The following is a 23419-nucleotide window of genomic DNA, read 5'->3' as shown; positions in this document are numbered from 1 at the left end:
TGGCACCAGGGCTATGGCAGTAAAGCACAAGCCTCACAAGTTGCCCAGGTGTTACACAAGCACCCCTTAACATTGCCACTCAAAGACTCGCTGTTGCGTATTACGGTTTAATCTTCCTAATCTTAGGACATTACTGAAACTTGCCCAGTCTGAGATTTCCCCCATGGCTTATAGATCAGCACTCACTGATCAAATGAGTTCCTATAATTAGAAATGGTTGGACTCTGGTGATAAAAGCTTCATAATTAGATACTGCATAATTACTTTTTTTTTTTTTTTTTTTTTTAAATTTCAAGAGCAAACATGTCGACTGGAGTGAACTATTTCTCAAGCGAGGGAATCAACAAAGGTAAGAGACGAGAGCAATACACCAGGAGAATAAAGTAAAAAGGCACGTTTTGAAACTTTGAGGTGATGGGATTAAGCTGTGCCGAGGCGGTGATGGAAAGATTCCTCTGGTCAGTGAGGTCTGACAGAGATCAGAGGAGAGGGAGTGTCTCACCGTGGAAGAGAGCAGGCAGCTCCTCTGGCAAAGGGAGAGGCGAGAACTTATACTTGTTCCTCTCCAGCATGCTCACCTCCTCCCTGCAAAACACACAAAGACAGGAGTCACTGCACTCCCACTCACGTCACGCCAAGTCAGGTTTCTGAGAGCCGCTGAGTCATTTGGCACTAATAAGGCCTGACATCAAGGCTTACAGGCAATAAGACAAGGTGTTAAAATATCTGACAGGGCTGGGCAAGAAGATAGTCAGCACAGATGATAGTCTTTGGGTCTGGGGAAATGGAAGACACCGATTTGTGTGTGTGTGTGTGTGTGTGTGTGTGTGTGTGTGTGTCTCTGTGTGACTGCACATTCCACCCCCACGCATTCTTACTGGCAATCTCTATCCCACTTGGAGGCCGGGGTAAAGCAACACACACTCACCCTGCCAGGCGTCTCCTCCATGTCTGATAAGGGTCAAACAGACTCTCACACAGCACGAGTCCATACTGCACAACCAACTGCAAGGATGACTGCTCCTCAAGTCCCTTCTTTAGCTGGTACACACACACACACACACACACACACACACACACACACACACACACACACACACACGCACAAACAGTTACCATCTTCTATCTTGAACCACAGCACACATACATCTATTTCAGCCATTCTTTTAACAGGATACAAAGGCAACGCATTCCAAAACAATGAACAGAAGGTCATCTACACACCCATTTCTCTTTTCACTGTAAACTAGTTCTGTAACTTCTGTGTGTCGAAGATGGCACGTAATATAAATAAGACTAAGACTGGGCAGGTTCTCTGTTTCTATCTTGCATATCACATCTCTGCGTGGTTTGGCTCAACGGGCACTACATGATCCATGTGTGCACGATCTAACCGAGTTGGCTGCCGAGCCAATCCCCATTATAAATCATTTATGCCCATTTCCTGTTTGACTTCCAGTTCATATTGCCTGAGTTGGGTCTTACCTGGTTTAAACAGAAATTCAAAAGCTTGATCGTTTCAAAAACAAAGCCAGGGGTCTTGTCTGGGTCGATGTTTTCCATATTCCTAGAAGGAGAGAGATATTCAAGGCATCAAAACCTAAAAATCTGCCTCAGGCCCTTTTCATTTCCATCTTGGGTAAAAAGACAAATACACCAAACACGCAAGATATTAGGGGCACCTTCCTAATACTAAGTTGGAGGCCATTTTGCATGACACACATCTCAGTTGCATCAAAGCTGAAAAGGCCTTCTCTGACACATCTCCTCATTTATGATAGGTATAATAAGGTAGAGCAATAAGAGATGATGGCTGTTACTTGAATTCACGACATCAGCGTGCGTCATGAAAGGAGTAAGTGTCTTGAGTCCTTTCAGTGCAGCAGGTGTACAATACCAATTTTTCCAGTGCTTCTTGTTATATAAAAAAGACATCAACACTTTGCTTCATACAACCATGTAATAAGACATCGGTGCTACGATCTGACTCATGGGTAGTCATGGTGATGAAGGGCAGTGTCTTATCCCTCACCTGCAGACGATAATGAAGAACTTGATGAGCAGCAGGGGGTGCGGGGTGCTGCTGTTTTGCTCGGCACCAGAGATCTGCAGAGCACCGTGCCATAGCTGGGTGCTGAGGTATACGAGGACCTCTCTTGGGAGCTGGGGCACCTCTGAGCTGCACTCCTCCAGCCTGGGAGAGGAGAGGAGGATGTGGAGGGAGGTGGGAGGAAAGCGGAGGAGGCAGCAGAGGATCGAGAGGCGAAGGGCGATGTTACACAGGCCTTGTTTACTGTAGCATAAACAATCTCCACAGAAGGTCAGAGTTCATGGTTCTCTGTAAGATTCTTACCACCCATGCCTTCTGGCTATGCCATTTGTAAGAAAACAAATAACTATTAGCCTCCTTACCTCCGAGGCTCCAGGGACTGCACATCAATGAGCTTCTCAAAGGACACCACAAACGCCTCTAGCCACTGTTGCAGATAACCGACATCTTTCTGCAGGAGGGAGGAAAAGGAGATGAGAGACATTAGATAAAGTCGTCCTCACGCCTCCACTGTTACAGGCACATGTGACAAGAGGAGAAAAAATGTGCGCATTTGCATATAAAACTGCCTCAACGTTATCTTCTCTCAGGTTATAGTCTTTTATTCGTAAGGTTTGTCCCTAAGCAGTAAATACAGAAACCTCCAGGCTCAAAACACAGAGCTGACTAAACCTGAAGATCTGTTTCTGAAACAGGATGTTGCAAAGAGATGTCACTCACTCAGAGAGGAACAAATGAGCCAATTCTGACCTTGTTTTTGAAGAAAGCATAATGAAATAAATCAAGATCAACATCAAGTGATATAATCCTGTCTTGAAAGTCCATATCACTCACAGGCAACATTTGTATGCACTTTCCACCGTATGACGCACATGAAAGGATTACGTTATTGCACCAAGTGCAATGTTAGATGGTTTCAGCTGTGCAAAGATGTTTTTAAAACAGACGTTATCACAGCTTGTATCTGCTTGAGCGGTGCAACATATCCTGCCACTCTTCCCTCCTTACATCAGTCTCCCCGTCTCATATCAGACTAAGAGACAGAGAAATGTTGTACAGACCACCAGAAAAACAGATCAACTAAAGAAGATTTTCGATTCTTTACGTATTCTTCACTCTGACATGTTAGACTGAACAAAATATCCTCCTATCAAGCTGCTCTGTCTTATACAAAGCAAATGACCCTTGCTACATATTAAGGATACAGACCAGTGGTTACATTCATGTGCACCGGCTGCTCTGTAATCAAATTACAAACAGAGAACATCTACAAAATGTACTCAGAGGTACTTTGTGAAAGCAACCTGAGTAATTCAATAGTTTGGTGTGCATATAGCTACTGGTGTTGACTTTTGAGGTAGCGCTGACTTCCCCAGAGCAGCCGGTATGATGGGGAACATGAGTGTTTCCCATCAAAGGACAGTCTGACTTAGTCATGGCACACAAATAAAGCAAACAGCACGACATAACAAGTCATCAGTCACTTCTCCCAAGCTGCTGAGCACTGGATTCACAAATGAGCAATGAACACGGTAGCTGATGCAGCCTCCATAGGTTACCTTATCAGCAGCGCTGTGAGGAAGACTTCAAGTGCAACATATATCATTTTTAGACAAGTTTAACGTGCAACTAGTGATCGCAAACGGAAATGGACGCAACAATAACTCTGAAAACACTCTCTGAAAACACTGCATTACTAGTTAATTTCCTTTTTTAGATGAATTTTAAAGGTACATTACCAGCTGGTGTTCACATATGAGCCAGTCCATCTCTCATTGTATGTGGCTCAGCAGAGAGCCGGGTTCATGCGAACCCACTCTCAGATGAGCCTTAAATCCACAGTACGGTTCACCAGTAGCACATCACCCCTAACCAGCACCAGCATCGGACTAGCGTGCTCCTTTTCTCCCAGTGTCAAACAAACAATCAGGAAATGCCAAGTCACTTTAACCGAAGCCTATTTCCTTCATACTCAAACTCAGCCTCCTAAAACCCCTTCCTCTTTTGGTTATGCTGCTAGTTGTGAGCAGATGTCAGGGAGGCCTCTACAAGAACTTTCCACAGCTACAACAAAGACTCGGCGCTCTTTTCATACTTTCTAAATTTAACAGATTTTTTTTTTTTTAGAAGAAACAGAAACCAACTGCAATACAGCTCTCAGCACTGGAACCCGTGTCCCTGACTGCACCTGCTATAAACTGAAATGAATACAAATTTGCATGAGGACATACTAAGTGAAAGTGCCAACACACTAGAATGGGATGTTGGTGTACATTCTTACATCCAAATAAAGCAATGGATCCCATCATATTAAGAATGCTACATTTATAATTCCTGATAGTTTAGATCATTTGACTTAACTCCATCACTGTAAGCTTCAACATGCAATTTGATTACAACTTACTGCAGTGCAAAACTTATTTTTAATGAAAAGACTGAAATCACACAAATACATAAAACCCCCAGTTGCTTGTGAAAACAGGAAATTGTGAACAACCTATTGTTTTACATAACAGACATCTGGACAAATCAGGGATTGTTTGAGTCTTAAATAGAAGAGGCAAGGACATTTGGCAGTATTGGCAACAGCCCTTCAGCTGTTTTTTCTTTATACAACATCCACCACAGCTGAACCAGTGACTCTTTCATCAAATTACTGTGGTGGTATGTAGAGGTGGTTATGATTACACATGTTCATTTAGTTCTGTCTGCAGGAATTCATAATTTAATAAGAAATTAGGTCATAACGGCTTAACTGTTTACGTGTTTTACAAGGGAGGAAGCTGGACTTTTTGTGTTCCCTGGTGATCGGGGATGGCTGGACATGTGGTTTAGACATGCTGATGTTGGTCACTGTGGAAACTGGGACAGATAGTTTGTTTTATGGTACAATAAAGATGAAGTTGACCAGTAAAACAGTGACTTAAGTCATAAGAAAACGGGGACTGTGTGAGTGGAAAAAGAGATGGGAGGTGAAACTGATTTACTATAGAGAGAAGTAAAACTTAGGGGAATTTATGAAGGTACTGCTAAAACTAAATTGGTTCACACATTCACACATGGCCAAGCCTTCCGTTATGCCCCTACCATTTAGAAATGACGTGAGAAACCTCTAAAGCTCCTTCACTTATGAAATTACTATTGATCAACACCTCTCCTGAAATCCACATCCTGCTCTTGCAGTTCAAAATTCTATGAAACGCTTACCCTTTACACTGACCACACCAATTACACCAGTGCATCTTTCACTGTATGTTCAGATAAATTTGGAAAACAGTTTGACCTAAAATGATATTGGCATGAATGTCAAAGACAAACCACGTGTTATCACTGCCTATGAACTGTATCATTTATCTCTATTTTCTCTACACATGGCCAAGCTGGGCCAAGCAGCTGTGCTGCTCTCTGCTGCTTGGCATTCTGCTTCGCTCCAGCTTCCTGCACAAGAGAGAGCAAAGAGCACTTTAAGCTTCCTGATTGGCCCTTCTGTTGGTAAACAGGGGAGATTAAGGCACATTAGGGACTGAAATCACAGGGCTCATAGAACAGTCCAGCCGAGCTCCAGGGTGCGTTATCGTATCTCTCCAGTATGTTCACCTGGATTATAACATGTGCAGTCACAGCACAATAGCTCAAGAAATTAAGATATTCAATAGGGTGACTGGGTAGTACACAAAAGCCAGAAAATGTGGCTAGCTCTCTGTTCACAGAACATGGATGATGGGTGGCATTTGGGTTGTCAGTGTGGTCCGCCTCTGCAGCCTTTAATTAGTCCATTTAACGGTCTCTTAAGATAATTACCGCACGATAATCACACCCACTTTCTTTGTCAGTTTGGCATCTTACTGTCCCCTTACTCGCCTGTCCTTGTTCTCCAAAATATAGAGAGGCCGTTATTCGTTTCTCAACTCCATACAGCACCTTAACATTGCAATTTCTCGAAGGTACACAGTTTTTTCATGAGGATGAGCTAACTCTGTACTAGTGGATGTACTGCTGGATAATATGGACAAAATCAGATATCATCATAATTTACTGGTATTGTGATGATATTGTAGGGATGATTATTTACACGATGAGATTTCTCATAAATAATCATTAGTAATGTGGGTATGATGACTAAAGAGGTAGTGACAAATAATAGAACAGTCTAAGTTCAGAGACCTGCATCCCTTTACTGTAATGCAGCCTTTAAAACCAGGAAACAACACTTATGCCATATCATAATATTATTATATCCAAAATCCCAGACGATATCTAGTCTCACATCATGATATTGATAATATCAATATATTGCCCAGGCCTAAATGGATGCTGGATGTTTTGACTACATGAGCTCAGGGGACATTTTGGCTCTGTCACTGTGTTGATGCCTGGTTGTCTCTGTGACAGAGTGGTGATTGCTTTAACCTGAATACAGCATGCTGACACACAACGCTTCTGCGATAAAACGAAACCAAGCAACAACTACAACGAATTACCACAGCACTGCATATTAATGAGCTGCTGAAACATACAACCAGCCCCACCGTGTCATTAAACAAAAAACAAAGTTTCACAGTGTTGCTCAGCAAAAGTTTAATTCTATTAGTCATATTGAGCTGGAAAACAGAGCAAACAAGCAGGGCCAACTGCAGTGAGACATGATCTGACAAGTGAAGAGTCAACTGTCTGCCTCACTGATTAGATCAGACTTTGCTGTATATGTCCATACCTGTCAGGCATGAATATTTCATGATGGCCTGAAAAAAAGCAACTGTCAGATTTGAGATATGGAGCTGTGAAATACTAACAATAAAGCTGATATCCACCAGACAAGACATGTGCAGGTACTGCCTTAAGCTTGTAGGTTTTGATGTTGGGCTTAACATGCTCTCAAAACTCTGTGAATCATTTAAACTAGAATTACAGCAATATGGCAGCTAATACATGGACAAGGTGGGATTCATGCGTAATCACTCTTCCTTAGACAATATTAGGCGGTTGCTCAACATCATGTGGTATGCTGGAGATGAGGAAGCTCCCACTGCTGCCCTATCCCCAGATGCAGAAAAAGCCTTCGATAGGGTGGAGTGGAAGGATTTATTCCTAACATGAGAGAATTTTGGATTTGGTAGTGTGTTCACTAGATGGCTATGACTTATATATAAACAGTCCACAGCTGCCGTCCATACGAATGGGCTCTTAATGCCATATTTTAGACTTTGTAGAGGAATAAGACAGGGGAGATCCAGCCTCCCCAAGTCTCTTTGCACTTGCTATTGATCCGCTGGCAACCACACTGCATTCAGATCCTAATCTTACTGGTGTAAAAATCGGTCCCACTGCCCACAAACTTATGCTTTATGCAGATGACCTTTTGCCCTTTCATATCAAAACCAGAGAAAGCCATGCCTGCATTGTTGGCTCTCTTAAACACCTTTTCTAAATTTTCAGGATATAAGATTAACTGGAAGCCCTTTGTTTAACATCATATTGCCCTAAGACTTTATTTCAGGCTGGAGGTTTCCTGTGGTCAAATAAGGGCACTGACTACTTGGGAATCAATCTTCCCCCTGACCTAAAGGATCTTTGCAAAGTTAACACCTGGGCCCTTACTCTCTAAATTCTGCTTAGACACTGAAAGGTGGCGATCCCTTTATCTCTCTTTGTGGGCCAATGTCCTCAAATGAACATGGTGTCTAAATTTAACTATTTGCTCCAAGTGTTACCCATTAAGATTCCAGTATAGTGCTTAAACGAGTTTGACAGGTTGTGCAATGTGTTATTGTGGAATAACAAGTGCCCGAAGGTGAGGCTGAAATGCCTCTAGTATAAAGTCAACCAGGGTGGTTTATGTATACCAAACCCACTCGTGTATTACTGTGCCTCATGCCTTCGACATCTGGCTCAGTGATCCCCTCCTGCCAGTGGTGCCTACCCCTCCCACCCCCCACTCGCTCTCCCATTGTTGAAATACACTTCTGTCTCTACTCCTTCCAAAATTATATCACACTCCATACCTTAAACTAGCAGGGGAGAGACAGGTTAAGACACACAAATTTGACCCTTTCCTCAATAGATGCAGTTGCATATGGCTTAAACCCAAACTACACATCAGAAAAAACTTCATTCTTTAAGAAGGAATGGGCACAATGTGGCGTCAAGACACTTAGTGATTTGTATCAGTGGGACAGGATTAAGTCATTTTCTATGCTACAGGAGGAGTTTGGCCTTCAGAAACAGCAGCTATGGCAATTTTTAGACTCAAAGCGTACTAAAGTCCCTCTTTTGTATAACTAGTACCCCCTCTGGAGATGACTATTCCTTAATACTGTTCAGCTATGGTAAAAGCCACAAAGCCTCATTCTTTTACTCTATGCCTCTGCAACAGACATGCACTTTAACCCCGCCAACATGACTTTCGGAGACTGATCTCCATGTGTCCATCTCAGAAAGAGAGTGGAACGTCCTCTTTGGCAGCTCCAAAGCAATGACCAGAGAAATTAAATCAAGATCAATTCAGTTTAAAATTTTGAACAGGGTCAATTGGACAGTTTTAAAAATTAAAGTTAAACTTAAAGACTACCAAGAATGCTAGAGATGTCCAGAAAAGGGAACGCTGATTCACATGATATGGCCCTTCTCCAAAATACAGTTTTTGGCTACCTCCACATGTTAGCTTAGAAAGAAATGGTAGGTTGTGGAATCACATACCTCCCTCGTTTGTTTACATAAGGAGACCCCTCAACACTGACAGACATAATTCCTGTAAGTTGTACAGGGTTGGTTGTTATTATGCTGGGCAGACACTTACTTCATAACATTGTAAGTCCGTCCACATTCCCTCTCTGGGAGAATGGCACATCCTACTTGGTTAAGTGGCTGCATACAAGAAGCTCACCTTTTCTCTGGTAAACAAGTTTGATAAATACTTTCTGAAATGGAAGCGGTACCTACACTGCATTGGTGGTCTGCAGATAACTGGCAATATGAAGATAACCCCAAAGCTCTCATGCCCCTCTTCATTGTCTATTTTTCTTCAGGATAAATTGGCTTGACTAATGTGACAAGTAGGAATATTTTTGACAGAATCTCAAATTTTTATAAATTTTCCAGTTATATATAGTCGTAGTGTATGCGTCTGTGTAATTGTGTGTACGTGTGCATATATACATATACATATATACTTGTGTGTATATATGTATGTGTTCAATTATTTTCATTTTGATTATTGCTGTTATTTAAAGTCTGTAAAATCTTTAATCTTATAAAGTATTATTAATAAAAATATGACAGCTAATACACAACCATATGAAGCATTTACTTAAGAAATATTCATGTATTGTAGACCTATTTAGGGTTAAATTTAATATGTGATCACTTGATGCATAAAAAACATCTGGTGAGGAAAAAAGTGCATATTGGCAGTAATACTAATACAGTCACATGTTAATGTATAATCTCAGAGTGCATATTACATTTTGAAAATAATTTTCACAGCTCAGTAGATAATGTCACTACACAATACATTGTATTGTTGCAGGAATCTTTTCTCCAGAACATGGCTGGTTTGTTCATCCATCTTTGCATCTGCTCATTTGTTTGTTTGAAATTACTAAGATAAATTTTAGGAGATATTTCTCTATGTGGCTTCACAGTGCTTTGTGAGTTCTGAACCTCAGCTGATCTAAAAGTCTGCCAAGGGGTGTGTAATTTCTTGCACAATCAGAGGAAGCAAAGCTCTGACAAGCCCAAGCAAGTTTGGCTTTCTTATTGCAAATACAGAGAGATGGCTGGGATTTGTACTCACACACTGGAATCAAATGTTCACCACAGATCAAGCATATACTGTCCACTGGCCTTCTACTAAATGTTTACAGCGAGGATACTCTGACTGGTAATTGGCAGATGTTCCTTTGTGATGCTATTGCTGATATGCATCATAGATATGTAATCACTAATTAGTTAAGCAATGACTGTATTCCCTGAATGGCTGAATACAGGCTGTGCTGCATTCAAGCTATTTCTACTTAGAATTGAAAGCTCTTGCTTACATGTAGAGGCTGACAAATGCATTACATTTCTAAATCTGAGGGAAGCAGGAGCATCAATACAGGCAAAATTAAAAAGAGACTGCAGAACATTCAAGGTTCCCTGAAATACTGTATTTTCAGACTGACACTGAGATTTTTCAAAGGTCGTAAAGCCAGCTGTCTGGATACATTGTTTGCGACTCAAACAGAGAGTTTTAGGCCAAGTGAGTTTGTTTTTAGCACAAACACAAAGTCAACTTCTATCTCCAGACCTCTTATTCAATTTGACTGATTTGCAGTAGTTCAGTCAACACTGGTATTTACTGTATGATCTGAGAGAGGTACAGGACCCAGTAATGTAAGAGAGAGTATTGCTTGCGCTAACTTAACAGCAGATGGCAAAGAAACTAAACCTTTTTGAAAATCTATAGGGGAGACAGGTGATTGTTCAGTGAAGTGGTTTTGCAGCTACTTTCATCCCAGTGCGACTGCAGCCTATTGTGTCCTAAGTCACATATGGTGTTGACAGTTTCGAGGGCTCAATGAAATTCCCTTTCTCTGGCATCATTCACTACAGCTTGGCAATGAAAGCAGCACTCAAGGGTTATACACATAAACACATTGCCACCTGGGAACTGCCCAGCATGACCACAGACCTGAGTTGTTGTTGTTGTTGTTGCAATTGGAATGGCTATGAGTTCAATGCATTGCTCAAAGCCACTGTGATGGTAAATGTTGAGGAGGGGATACACTCATTCAGTTTTTCACTCATATTCTCACACATTCTGCAGTTACTGTTTAAACCCTTTACATTTTGTGTGAACGTGAGCGAGGAGTCTTCATATGCACAAGAGCAAACATGCAGCCAAACTGTTTCCTGCTCTTGAGCAACTTTCCCTGTCCTCAGGCATGGCAGCAGATTGCAAACCCATTAAATAATGATACTTAATTAATTTTTATCACAGGCAAACAATCTCTCCCTTTAAAGAGGCCTCTGACATAAAAAGCATGTCCAAAATCCTTTTGATCTTTCATCCTGACCGACATACCAGTTGCCTAACTGTGAGAGTCCTGAGTAATGCACTATACCGACAGCAGGCACTGATTTCAAGACTGCACACAGGTTATTTACCACAGTGCACACCAAATAAACAGTGACTCGAAGCCAGTGCCACATTTTAGGTCCTTTTGTTTCCTCTTATGTTGGAAAAAGGCGAATACACCAATGCACTGGCCTACAGCTCTGTATGTGAACTTAAAGGCAGCAAAACAAAAACAAAAAAATGCTCAAGTCAGGACAGGGTAACAGCTCTGGCCTAAACAGTTACATAAACTCCACAAAACAACAGTAAGTGTGAGGTCCTGCCAACACTCTGTCTGCCCCAAGATGGCGCCCATCCACAAGTACGCCCAACATGGGCGCCAATGCAAGTGAAGAATCCTGCCGTCAGCCCTCGCTTCCCTCTGAATGGGATAAGGTGATGTCCACCCTTCTGGACCACAGTTACACTTCTGCTAATCAGGTGATTACACTCGCTAACAACCTGGCCTTCCTTACAGGTTTTCTAGATAAACTGGCCCATTTGCTCACTGAGTTCACCCTGTTGCAGTTAAGAGAGGTCTAGATTACGGTGGACACGAGTTTGAGTTTGTTGCAGGCCTTCGCTATCAGTGGCGGGAGGCCTGGCGCTTGTTTTAGCTCTCACTTCTGCTAAGAGAGTAGGGGATCTGTGTGCCCTGTCTTCTCTTGTCCCTCCTGCTGACAGCCCAACCCATCCTTCTAGCCGAAAGTGAACACCTTTTCTTTCAGATTGGGGGTTATCTGCCTGAGGGCCTGCTTCCTCCCCCTCATGCTGACAGGGAGGAGCAGTGCCTCCACTCTGTGGCCGGTGTGTGTGCTAGGCTATTATGTGGACGATTATATGTACTGTAACTCTCAGTAAATCTGACTGACTGTTTGTCTGCTGCAGCGGTTAGGTTCAAGGTGCCTTCCATCTACACAGTGACTAGCTCACAGGATCTGCAATGGCATTACAGGGTCACTCTGCCCTCACGGGCCTCAGAGCCCACTCTACTAGGAGAATTCCCTATTCTGTGCCACTTTTCAGGGCAGTGTCAGTGGAGGGCATCAGTCTGACAGCATTTTGGTCCTCTACTTTCACATTTGTGTAATCATATCTCAGATATGACAACTAGTTTGGTGTCCCATGCTGTGCACGGTTGGGGGAAGCCCCATCCACTGCAGATGAATGAAACTACACCCTCAAGGAGGCAGTCCTCGAAAGTGTGATTTTTCTGTATCCTTGCTATAGGCAGGATATGTAGCATGGTGTGAGATAGTTAACAAAATTACATTTGATCAACTTACTTATAATGTTATGCAACATAAATTCAAATTCAAGACAGTCAAAATACATTTGAGCCTAGTGGGAGAAGTGTCATTGTTTGGCAGTAATCAGTTGCCTCAGGTCTGCATGACTCTTGCCTCTGATTGGCTTTAATGAAAACACCACACACCAGTAAGCTACATGTTACTGTCCTTTTTGGTTACACTAGTTTCTCTCCTCTGCTCTCTGGATTTCAACAAGGGTGGGGCTCTGCCCCTCCACACACACACACACACACACACACACACACACACACACACACACACACACACACACACACACACAAGGCAGAGCAGAGTAGTGAACCAGGTGAATTGAAGATAGCATTATGCAACGCAGCAACAACACACAAATTACTAACATACTGTATTCATAACACAAAGAATGGGCTGGGTCTGGATTGACTTGCTGTTCAGTCTGGGTGCGAACTGAGGCCAGACTTCAAGAAGCCCTGGTGTGAACCAACAGCAAAGTCGATTAATAGGATTAGTAAGAACATGTAAGACACAGAAATAGACGTTACCTGGATGCAACTCCAGTTCTATCAGTATGTGCACAGTTGCTCCTCAAAAGCAACTAATGACAAATCTAGCGACTTCTTCTGATCTTTGGGAGAATATCTGTTTTCATTCACTAATTCAATTTACTCAGGTTTTCTGACAGGGGACCACTGTGAGTCTCCTACCACAGTCCCACAAAACATATGTGGGTGAGTCTCACTAGGATGGCATGGTCCAGAGAGCAGCTGGTCATTCACGCTGCTAGAGCTATGAAAGTGAAAATGAATAGTGCATACCAAGTATAAGGTTCACTATAGCCAATTAGAAATGATGACTGTATTCACGTTTATACTGTATATATTTGTCAATCATGCAGATCAGACTGGTGTTCAAATTGCATACATCCAGCAACTTTTGAGACAGCCAGTAGCAACTTAATGCACACAGGAGCCAGCAGCAGTGAGCCCAGCTGTCCCCAGTCTCTTTTGGTTTGTTTCAAAGGGAGTAGGCAACTTTGACGCAGGGGGCGGGGCTAGGAGCTCCCTACCACCTGATTGGACGGTGAGTGCAAAGCTGCCTCTCAGGTGCGTTTCCTCCACAAGGTAAACCAACAGGCAGGTCCATTAGAGAGCTACGCACATACTCATAGAACTGGAGTCACATCCAGGTAACTAACATTTACTCAAAGAGAGAATTAAGGTACGAAGTGGCTATGAAAACACCTGCGTCGCACGTACACGCACTCAAGCACATTTCTTGAAGTAGGCTCGTTTTACTTCAAATGTCCATATTACTTAGACATTTTTGCTAAAGTTAAATGGCGCAGTAATACGACACCCGTGCAATTACGACAGCTTCATGCACGGCTACGAAGGCAAACTAGGCTACTTCCTTATACTAATTAACTAATATTGGCAAAAACTGACGGAGCTATGAAGGGCTGATATAACACACACTATCATGGGCGTCGGGTCATGTTTTTAACTTGAGCCATGAGCAGGCTGCGACCTGGCGCAACAACAGGTGTCAGCGTCAGGTCTTCTTCCGCACTTGCACTCACCTTGCTGTAATATAACATCCACAGCTCGTACAGCCGCTCCTTTGATGCCATTCCACCGCCCTTGTGGGTGCTCACTGCTCTCCCTCGTTAGAAAATCATTGAACTTCCACGCTTGGGCACCAACAAGGCTATCTGAAGTTGCTTCCAGAAGACAAGTGGACGCGATATGCTCTTGTGAACCATTTTTGTTTTTAAATTCCACCACAATCCAAATTGAAAGCCTCGTCACCAACGCACAACGCCGCGACAAAGTTTATTGTATTGACAGCAAAAAGCAAAAGGTGACAGTGTTGATCATAATGGGATCACTGTCGAAATCTTGAGCACAAGCAAGAATGCGCGGAAATCCATGTCTGGAGAAACACCCATGTCCGCGTTCAGCCCGAGCCTTACTGTAGCCTTTGATTCCTATTGGAGAGAGAGAGAGAGAGAGAGAGAGAGAGAGAGAGAGAGAGAGAGAGAGAGAGAGAGAGAGAGTGAGTTCCCACGGAAGCGACAGATGCCATCCGCTCCACGCCAAACAACTAGAGCTCTCCACACATGGACCTGTGTCGGGATAATGTGTGCGAAACCATCAACTCATGCCTGACACTTGACAAGTAAAAACGCACTGTGGAGTTGGACTGGAGATTATGATCACAGGTAGCCTGATGTTCTTAAAGACACAAGACCCGGCAGAGGACTCAGAGAGAGAGAGAGAGAGAGAGAGAGAGAGAGAGAGAGAGAGAGAGAGAGAGAGAGAGAGAGAGAGAGAGAGAGAGAGAGAGGCGCACACGACAGACAGGCTCCTGCAAAGTTTATAACAACTCTCTGCATGCATTCAAATATAGGCTGACAAATTAAGCTGTTAAATTATGCAAAATACCTATAAATGATAAACAAATCAATAAACTCTTGTGACCATGGGGCTGAGAGAGATATAACGTTTGTGGTCACGTACTTTGCAACAAATTTACTCAGCTTAGTTGATTAAAAAAGCGGTTTAAAAAAAAAAAAAAAAAACATTCAGCAGTTTTCTACAAGTTGTGAATCACTCAGGTCCAGATCTTTGCCCTATTTTGCACATCACTTATCTCTAGAATCGTCATAATCAATAATCCTATTGATTTAAAGTGTGTCCATAATCCTTAATAGTGACGCTGTAGTGACTTGGTAATAATTTGTAGTATAATCTTTTTCTATTTCTTATGGTGGCGCTACAACTGTCAGTGCCTGTAGTTTTGTGTCCCACCCACATTTGCTGTAGAGTTACATGTTGCTCATTTATTGATTACAAGTCTGACTTATATTGTAGTGCACATGATTGCTTTGTCACTGAGTAATGATGGTCAAAGGAAGGATGGTAAGAGAGGAGCTCGAGGCAGCTGTATCGCCATGGCAATGGCCTACATTCCATACCAGGACCTCGCAGTGTGTGTGTGTGTGTGTGTGTGTGTGTGTGTGTGTGTGTGTGTGGCCCTCTGTGTGCCACCGAGGAGACGACACTGTGCCACTCTGTCCCGTGCGGCACTGCTATCCCTGATAATCCATATTAACAACACATATGCTGTCGTATTAATTCAGAAATATGAGCTGCTGATCATGGAGGTCAAGCAGAAGATACTTTAAAGTGTTTGTGCAACCTGTCCCACATAAAAGAGCTATTTGCTGGTCTATATTTTGGGAATTAAAAAAAAGATAACAATAATAATAATGAAAAGTCTGTTATTTATTCTAAAATATGCTGTTGTATTCGCTAATGAGATGGTAGGTTCAGTGGAGATGGTTATTCAGTTCTCAAAGCGACTTTTCAGACACAACACAGGCCCAGTGATATCACAAGATCAGGCAACAGGCCGTTTCAATCGATGTGCTCGGCGCTCGCTTGCTCTCCCTCGGCAGGCCCGCTAATGGATTTCAGAGAGAACGGAGCAGCAGCGAGGTAAACATGGAGCAAAATGTTGGGTCACTACAGGAGCAAGCCCTGAGGAGAAAAGAGAGGCTGAAGGCACTAAAAAACAGACAGCTTCAGGTAAATGTGATTATTGGTCATTGTTGCTGCGATAAATGAACCACAGCTAGGAGGATACCACATATGATTGTGTGTGGTGTGTAGCTAAGGTAAGCAGCTAGCTAACGTTAGCCTGTTAGTTAGCTAACTCATCCTAAACTTCGCTGATGTTAATATTCGTTATTTCTAATTAAATACCTGCTAATTAAAATGTACACTTAACCCGTTTGTGGTTGCGGCTTGTCTGGTTTGTGGCAGCAGCTAATTTCCAAAGCTACCTAGCATAGCTTATGTAAACACATGCCACTAGTTAGCATCATGCTAATATCTCAGTGAATGAACTCACTGTTTCACACCAGCGCGTTTCATACTCAGTGATTTATAATATCTGTTAGGTGTGATATGAGAATAAAGAATACCTCTCAGTGGGTTAGTTAAACTTCAAGCTTTTATTTTGGCTCCACTTTGAGAATCCCCCAGTTTTGTTTATTATTTATAATATTTGTGAGGTGTGATACGAGAGAGAAGAAGAGTGAGAAGAGTCTGACTAACCAGCCAGCGAGTAAATCATATATGGTTAAGTGAATTATGTATTTAGTCAGGTGCCATTGGTTAAAACTTTCTAACTATTGATCTGAGTTGTTTTCACTTTTTATTTGAACAGTTTTGATGGTCGGCACTAGTTTTCAGGTCCACAGGCCAAATCCTATTTTCCCCTCTATAGACCTTTCTAACCAGAGATACTTGACGGATCTGATCGCTGCTTCCATTCCCATAGCTGACATTGTTTTTTTTTTTGTTTTTTTTACCTAGAGTGACTAACAATGCAGGTGCCTGCAGGTACATTTATATTGTGATTTTGTTTATTTATTGGTCTGTTTGTTTGTTATTATGTTACATGTTCAAGTACATAAACAACTCTTAATATAACCAGTCATGTGTTCAGCACATGTGATACATACAGGATCCCTATTGCTTAAGTAATTCCTGTATTGTTGCTGGTTTTTCAGAGGTGTACTCCAGACAGAGAGGTCAGAGAAGTTGATTAATTCTTTAGGGAAGTGAGACAGTATCAGTGATTATTTTTAACAAATGGTTCACTTTACATAAAAGTAAATTTTTTTTTTTTTTTTTTTTGTGACACAAAAAATAGTGTGTGTTTTTCTGCCGAGCAAACGTGGCTATAGTGGAAACCAGACTTCTTACCCTCTAGCACATTTCTGAGCTGCAAAACAACATTGAGAAACCATGAAGGGATTAATGTATTTAGGCCATGGAAGCACTCCAACTTAGTTATGGACAGTCATGAAGCAGCCATGGAATTTAACACCACGGTCAACTCTTTGCAGAACACGTGTGGAAAATTACCATAATGATGTTCATGCATGCGTTAGTGTAATTGCAGCTGGAACCACTCAGTCTTTTCAAACCGCTGAAACGAGCTCGGCCTCTCTGGTAACCTGTTCACTTCTACACCATGCTTTAGTTGTGGGTGTTGAATCTTGACCTAAATATTGTAGCAGTGCTCCTCAGAAGGCCCTCTGTGTTGTCATGGAGAGTTGGCTAAAACCTCTCAGTGGATTAGTTAAACTTCAAGCTTTTATTTTGGCTCCACATTGAGAATCCCCCTAGTTTTGATTATTCATTCTCCTTGCAACAGGAAGCCCTGTTTCATGTGCAGGCCACTGTTTTGGCAGTTAGAGCAGAATGTCCTCAACCGTGTTTGACTAAGCTGGTGCTGAACAGAAGTGTGTTGGCTCGGCAAGCAGTGTTTGATAAACGACTGTTGACATTCCTGTAGCATGGGATTGTTTTCCTTTTGTACTGTACTTCAAGAATGAGCAAGTCCGCTGAATTGTTCTAGCAGGTGAACAGGAAACTTCTCCAGGAAAATGCAAGGCGGGACGGGCTCGTGACCTTTTGTTAAAGCTTCTCACTTGGGGCAAATATTTTTTTCTAAATTTCTGCAAGCATTTTGGAATTCATTCTCCTCATTGTTTACAAGCGAATGCTGTCCTTATGTCTGAAATGCTGTGTTTGTGCAGGAAAAATTAGATTTTACGTGTTGAAAAAGTTGGGCTTCAATATTAATGTGGTTATTAAAACTGAATGTGGTGTTTCTGTTATTATTAATATCATTATTATTATTATTCGTAGTAGTAGCCGCAGTACGTTGTATTAACATATCTACACAACAGAGTTCACAATATTGTATTCCTACTTAATATTTGGAATCGTCATCCTCAATAACTAGCATAGCAATTTTGTGTAATTGCAGCCTCAGTCTTTCTCAATGTAATTTGTGTTTACTTTGAGCCTTAATGCTCAACTCAGATGTTTTGTTTTGTTTTGTTTTGTTTTGTTTTGTTTTGTTTTGTTTTTTCTAAAATTAAATGCAGTCCCCAAAGCTGGTATTCTTCTTTAATTATAGTAAAATGTCAGAAATACACATATTCAAAATGTAAATTTTCCATTTGACTCCCAAATGATGTGTCCACACAGTACACAGACGTGCTATTTTTGTGTTTTTGTTTGCCAATGCAAATGCTACACTCGTGTGTAAGTGCAACCCAGTGAGTTCATTTTTTTAGCATCTTTGATTATTATGATAGTATACATATTGTTAATCTGTGCTGATTGCGTTCATTCCTTTGACAAAGCATTATGTTTTACTGTGGGATAATAAAGCTGCTGTAAGTGCAAGTTATTTTAATGGTGGTGTGCTGGTTGTCTAACAGGGGCGAGAGGACGATGGGGAGCCTGACAGGAAGAAAGCTCTGGCAGAGGAAAACGAAGAAGTAAGACACAGGTTGGTTCATAATACACAGAAATGTATCTTATTATTTTAATTTTGTTCAGTGATATCAAATGTTTACACCAGCTGTTGCATACTGTTGTCTGCCCTATATGCTGGCTTTTTTCTTTTTGTTTTGCCCACAAAAAAGGAACTGAAACTGATATGAATGTACATCACCAGAGCATTATCTGCCCTCTATCTGAACACCATCTTCTTGTAACAAAGTGAATTTCCTCATGCAGGTCTCAAGGCACGGTGTTTACACTGGGCCGGATCACAGCCCAGTGCTATTAGCTGCTCAAATATCCTGCAGCTTTCTCGACTCTGTCTTAGTCAGTAGGAAGCAGCAGCCATCTTTCCTGTCCTGCAGGACCTTTTTCCATTGTTTATGTTTAATGACTGCAAGTGACGGCACTCAGTGGCACTCCCTCTAGTCTAACAGGACTCTCACATGAAAACAGACAAAGCTGCAGAGTTTATAAGCCTAACCTAGAAGATTATCTGTGAAGAGAATCGATCAGTGTTATGCTTGATTGTAGGAGATGTTTTGCTAATCCAAAGCGCACATCTGTAGCAGAGTGTGAGTGTAATGTATCTTGTGACAAACATTAAAATTGCATGGGAGATCAGATTGCCAAACTATTGTATGAAAGAATGTGAGGATTGGTGTGGTCAACATGTTTATCATAAATATATTCCCATTTAAATGACTGAAGGAACCACAGAGTCAAGAGGTTAAACTAATGAACCATATGCATGAGGGGGATCTGATAGTTGTCATTTTAAAAATGGCACTCAAGTTCCACAGCAAACAATAATTAGATAGATAGATAGGTAATTACCCCCTGACATTAACGAGTTGAACGGCTGAGCAGAAACATCTGGAGGAGTTATTTTTACTGCGGTGAGCAGGAATGAGCCAGGTAGCTCGATACCAGTGTAAACATTTGAACACTCCACCGCTCCTCCCCCTCAGGCAGAGTACACTGTAAACATTTTGAGAGGGCACCGCTTGTGTCAGTGCTCTGAATTTATGAATGGTCCCCTTTGATGCCACAGTGCACTTGAAGTAGAAATTTATAAACACACTTAAAGTTTGGACAAATCAAACCAAGAGACAGTCATGAATAAAGTTATGATGTCAACCGTGGAGGCCAGAAACAGTACACACACATCAGTTTTAGCATCCAGTTTTTTAGGATGCACACTCAATACAAAGTCCGTCACTGTTTAGATTTTATTGAGTAGTCAGGGTTGGTTGATGCGGTCAAAGTAACTATATCAATATATTAGTGCCCGCTAAGCTGCAAAATCACATTAAATAATCAAGTTGATGGTCATCGCATTAGATAACTGCATGGCAATAAAAAGTACAATACAAGTTTTTCAGATCTCATTATTTTAGAGGTTTTAGTTAGTATTTGCTTTTAATCATTAAGTTAGACATCAGAATTGTGTGTCAAGTCTATCACTATTTCAGCACAATATGATGCTTTCAAAAGACGATAAAAACTCACATTTTAGTTTATCAAACTTTTGTTAATGTATTGTTTATTTTGGCACTTGATTTAAAAATGGATAAAAATTTGATTGCCAAAAAAAGATGATAAACTGTGATTATAGAAATGTCTGTACTGTGTCTACTGACAGCAGCAGTGTTTTAAAAAATTTGGTAGCACAGAGGGTGTGCAGAAGTTTGATGGCAGGTGGTTTCAAGGACAGCCTTAGTGGCATAAGAATTTAATTTGAGATGAAGCGTGCAGCAGTAAAACAGCCTCCGTAGAAGCGATATCGGCAGCAGAGTGAGATGTGAGTCGTGAGGCTGGACTGCACTCAGTCCAAGGCAGAACATGATCAGCATCCCTGCCCATACCCATACAAGGCAGCGGTCTGTCTGCTGTTGGGCAGCATGGGTATGATAAATGTGTGTGGAGCATTCCTTCTGTAGTTTCATCTCAAATCTATGCTCAGCTCACAGCTGATCTTTCTTGTGGTCCATGACACAATTTGCCCTGTGACTGTAGTTTCCCTCTGTCTCTGAACTCAGGGCCCAACATACTGACATGTCAGCCAAGCTTGCCAAGAATTTTGTTCAGAAGGGAGACTTGCTGAATGATAGCATAATTCAGCTCCAAGGAAAGCATTCCTCAGCTGTTTGCTGCTCTCCTCAAGTCTATCCCTCGGAGCAGGTGGAACATGCTAATCAGATGTGTTCACACGAATAAAGGGGGACATTATTCCCAGTTTCCAAGTACGAACAACCCTCCCTAGACACTTGATGTGCAGCTGTGTAGGGTTTGCAGATGGTCTTTTTTGTCTGTCCCTTAATCTCTGATGGAATATATTTGCCTACACTGCCACCTCTTGGAGATTAGTGTGTTCATATGTGTGTGTGTGAGAGAGAGCGAGAGAGAGAGTGAGCTTTCAGCATGTAGATGTTATTAATATGTTATTAATACCACCCGTGTAAATGCATCACTCTTGCCAAAACTTTAGCAGTAATGTCTTTCCTTCTGTCCTCAGAGAGCTCAAGCTGAGGAACTACACCCCAGAGGATGAAGAGCTGAAGGAGAGACAGGTGCCCAAAGCCAAACCTGCATCAGGTGAGAACACTTAGCAAATGTGCAATTAAGCTCTGGCTGCACTAATAGAAAAAACAATAATGCCATAAATGCCACCCACCACCTTTATCATATCACAATGACTTCTCTTTGTTTTCAGTGGAGGATAAAGTAAGAGACCAGTTAGAAGCAGCCAATCCAGAGCCCATCATTGAAGAAGTGGTTAGTACTGCCTTTAGATTAAATGTTATTTTCTTTGCTTTAGTGATTGTCAGTGTTTGACATGTTCAGCTGTCTTCTTTCTTCAGGATTTGGCAAACCTTGCCCCAAGAAAACCAGACTGGTAAGAACTTTTTGAAGATTGTTTTCTTTGTTGATGTGTCAGAACTGTATTGTGTATCCTTTTAACTCGATACATTTTGTCTTTTATGTCTATCTTGACATTGTGATTCTGAACACAGGGATCTTAAGCGTGATGTGGCGAAGAAACTGGAGAAGTTGGAGAGGAGAACACAGAGAGCCATCGCCGAACTCATCCGTTAGTATTGCTTATTTGATGTTTGGCCTGTTGTCATTGGCTTTCCCTGACATCACCATGAACACGCCCGAGCATGAATTATTAGGCTAATTGCTTTGTGGATTCCAGACTCCAAGGAGGCTTGAAGGCACCCGATAACATCAATGATGTGATTCCTCCATTGATGTATGATCCACATTCTAAAAATAGGCCTGCACTTTCAGCAGAAATCAAAACAGGCTGAACTGTAAAATCAAACTGTGGTTTCCCTCAGTTTCAATGCTATGTTTATATGGACCAAGAGTTCCATGTAATGTTTATTTTCATTGTTTATTTATCTATTAGTTGTATTTTAAATCAACTAATTAATCCTTTTACCCCTGAAATGGCAAAATAATGATAAAATAAATTACCAGAATCCTAAGTGATGTCTTAAAATTGACTACATAGTTTGACCAGCAGCCCAAGAAAACCTGCTTTTATGATATGAAAACTTTTACATGGAAATGAACTAAATCTTAGCATTTGTGAAGCTATAACCCAGCAAATGCTTGCTTTTTAAACTATGTAACTGACTAAATTAATTAATTGATTATCTAAATTGTTATTGGTTAAGCACTTCCATTTAAACCAGTTAAAGTTAGGTAATCTTGTTTTGGGTTGTGTAAACAACACAATTTGGTCACAGTAACCCGGTTAAGATGCCTGGCACGCTCCCATGTAAGGTTTCAGCAGCATGTAAACATCTTACTCATTTCCTTTGTGGTTGCCTTTACTACAGGGATGATTATTTGTTTCCCCTGCATAGACGTAAGCTCAGTCAAATAGAGAAAGGGTGGATGGTAGCAGCTGCTTTTCATATTTTTTGCTAGTGAATCACCCCATTTGCAGGCTGGACACCACAAATGGACAGGAATATTCTGGTAAATAGTTTATTCAAAGTACCAGGGGCTGTAGCCCGCAGTGTATCAGTGGTTTATGTAAACACCGTAACTCACATAAGACCTAAACCAGAGTATGGTTAGTAGCCAGGTTACACTGTGTATATGTGTGTACATGTATCTTGTGATTGAAGGATTCACAGTAATGAAACAGATTTACAGCGAGTGTCTGTGTGTGTGTCTAGGGGACCGCCTGCGAGGCAGTGAGGAAGAGTTGGCTGGAGCGGTGGGAGCGGTGGGAGTAGCAGAGGGAGACTCCGACTGAACCCAGGATGCAACTGTAAACAAACTATGGCATGTGAGTGTAATGCCAATGGCCTGGATCCACTGGCTTCCTGCTGTACAGCTCCATCTGTGTCGGACACTCAGAGGAAACTGCAATAGTTGGTTTCATAGCTACAGCGTGAATCTATGTTTTCTGTATCACCTTCTCATCACCAGATTTTTGTATTTCCACTGTGAGTCGTACCAATACGTGTCATTGTTTTGTAGACCTACATGTGACTGTAGTGGTACACACATCTCAGTATCTTCTTCTTGTAATGTTTTATATTTTCAAGTAAAATTATTTTGATTTTTCCCAGTGCCTGTGATTATTTTT

At 41.6% G+C, this 23419-nt stretch overlaps 2 protein-coding genes across 5 annotated transcripts in view; one reads left to right on the top strand and one right to left on the bottom strand.

The window, feature by feature from the left end:
• The window catches only part of nbeal2 (neurobeachin-like 2), a 44079-nt gene extending 29683 nt beyond the window's left edge, over positions 1-14396 (bottom strand). For 3 of the 4 annotated variants that reach the window (XM_030071955.1, XM_030071956.1, XM_030071959.1), the window contains exons 1-6: positions 14013-14396; positions 2413-2501; positions 2033-2194; positions 1486-1567; positions 929-1041; positions 503-585 (exon numbers count right to left, since the gene is read on the bottom strand). In XM_030071955.1, coding sequence (XP_029927815.1) covers positions 503-585; positions 929-1041; positions 1486-1567; positions 2033-2194; positions 2413-2501; positions 14013-14063 — 580 coding nt within the window. In that variant the 5' untranslated portion in view covers positions 14064-14396. Of the gene's footprint in view, positions 1-502; positions 586-928; positions 1042-1485; positions 1568-2032; positions 2195-2412; positions 2502-3789; positions 3877-14012 lie in introns of those variants that run through there. The other variant, XM_030071957.1, reaches the window with a different exon arrangement.
• Positions 14397-15866: 1470 nt separating this feature from the next.
• ccdc12 (coiled-coil domain containing 12) lies at positions 15867-23398 on the top strand. Its single transcript, XM_030071477.1, has 7 exons — positions 15867-16023; positions 18741-18811; positions 21323-21402; positions 21521-21582; positions 21669-21703; positions 21822-21898; positions 23004-23398. The coding sequence occupies exons 1-7, from the start codon at positions 15940-15942 to the stop codon at positions 23081-23083; spliced, it is 489 nt and encodes a 162-aa protein (XP_029927337.1). The 5' UTR covers positions 15867-15939; the 3' UTR covers positions 23084-23398.
• Positions 23399-23419: the final 21 nt, after the last annotated feature.

Source organism: Myripristis murdjan, chromosome 16, assembly GCF_902150065.1.
Source record: "Myripristis murdjan chromosome 16, fMyrMur1.1, whole genome shotgun sequence".
In the NCBI taxonomy this organism is placed as follows: Eukaryota; Metazoa; Chordata; class Actinopteri; order Holocentriformes; family Holocentridae; genus Myripristis; species Myripristis murdjan.
This window is presented reverse-complemented; position numbering and strand designations above follow the sequence as displayed.

Excerpts from the sequence above, each read along its gene's own strand:
- ccdc12 (XM_030071477.1), top strand. The coding sequence starts at position 15,940 with ATGGAGCAAAATGTTGGGTCACTACAGGAGCAAGCCCTGAGGAGAAAA. Across the intron at positions 18,812-21,322 it reads AACGAAGAAGTAAGACACAG|AGAGCTCAAGCTGAGGAACT; the intron begins GTTGGTTCATAA and ends TTCTGTCCTCAG. Across the intron at positions 21,403-21,520 it reads CAAAGCCAAACCTGCATCAG|TGGAGGATAAAGTAAGAGAC; the intron begins GTGAGAACACTT and ends CTTTGTTTTCAG.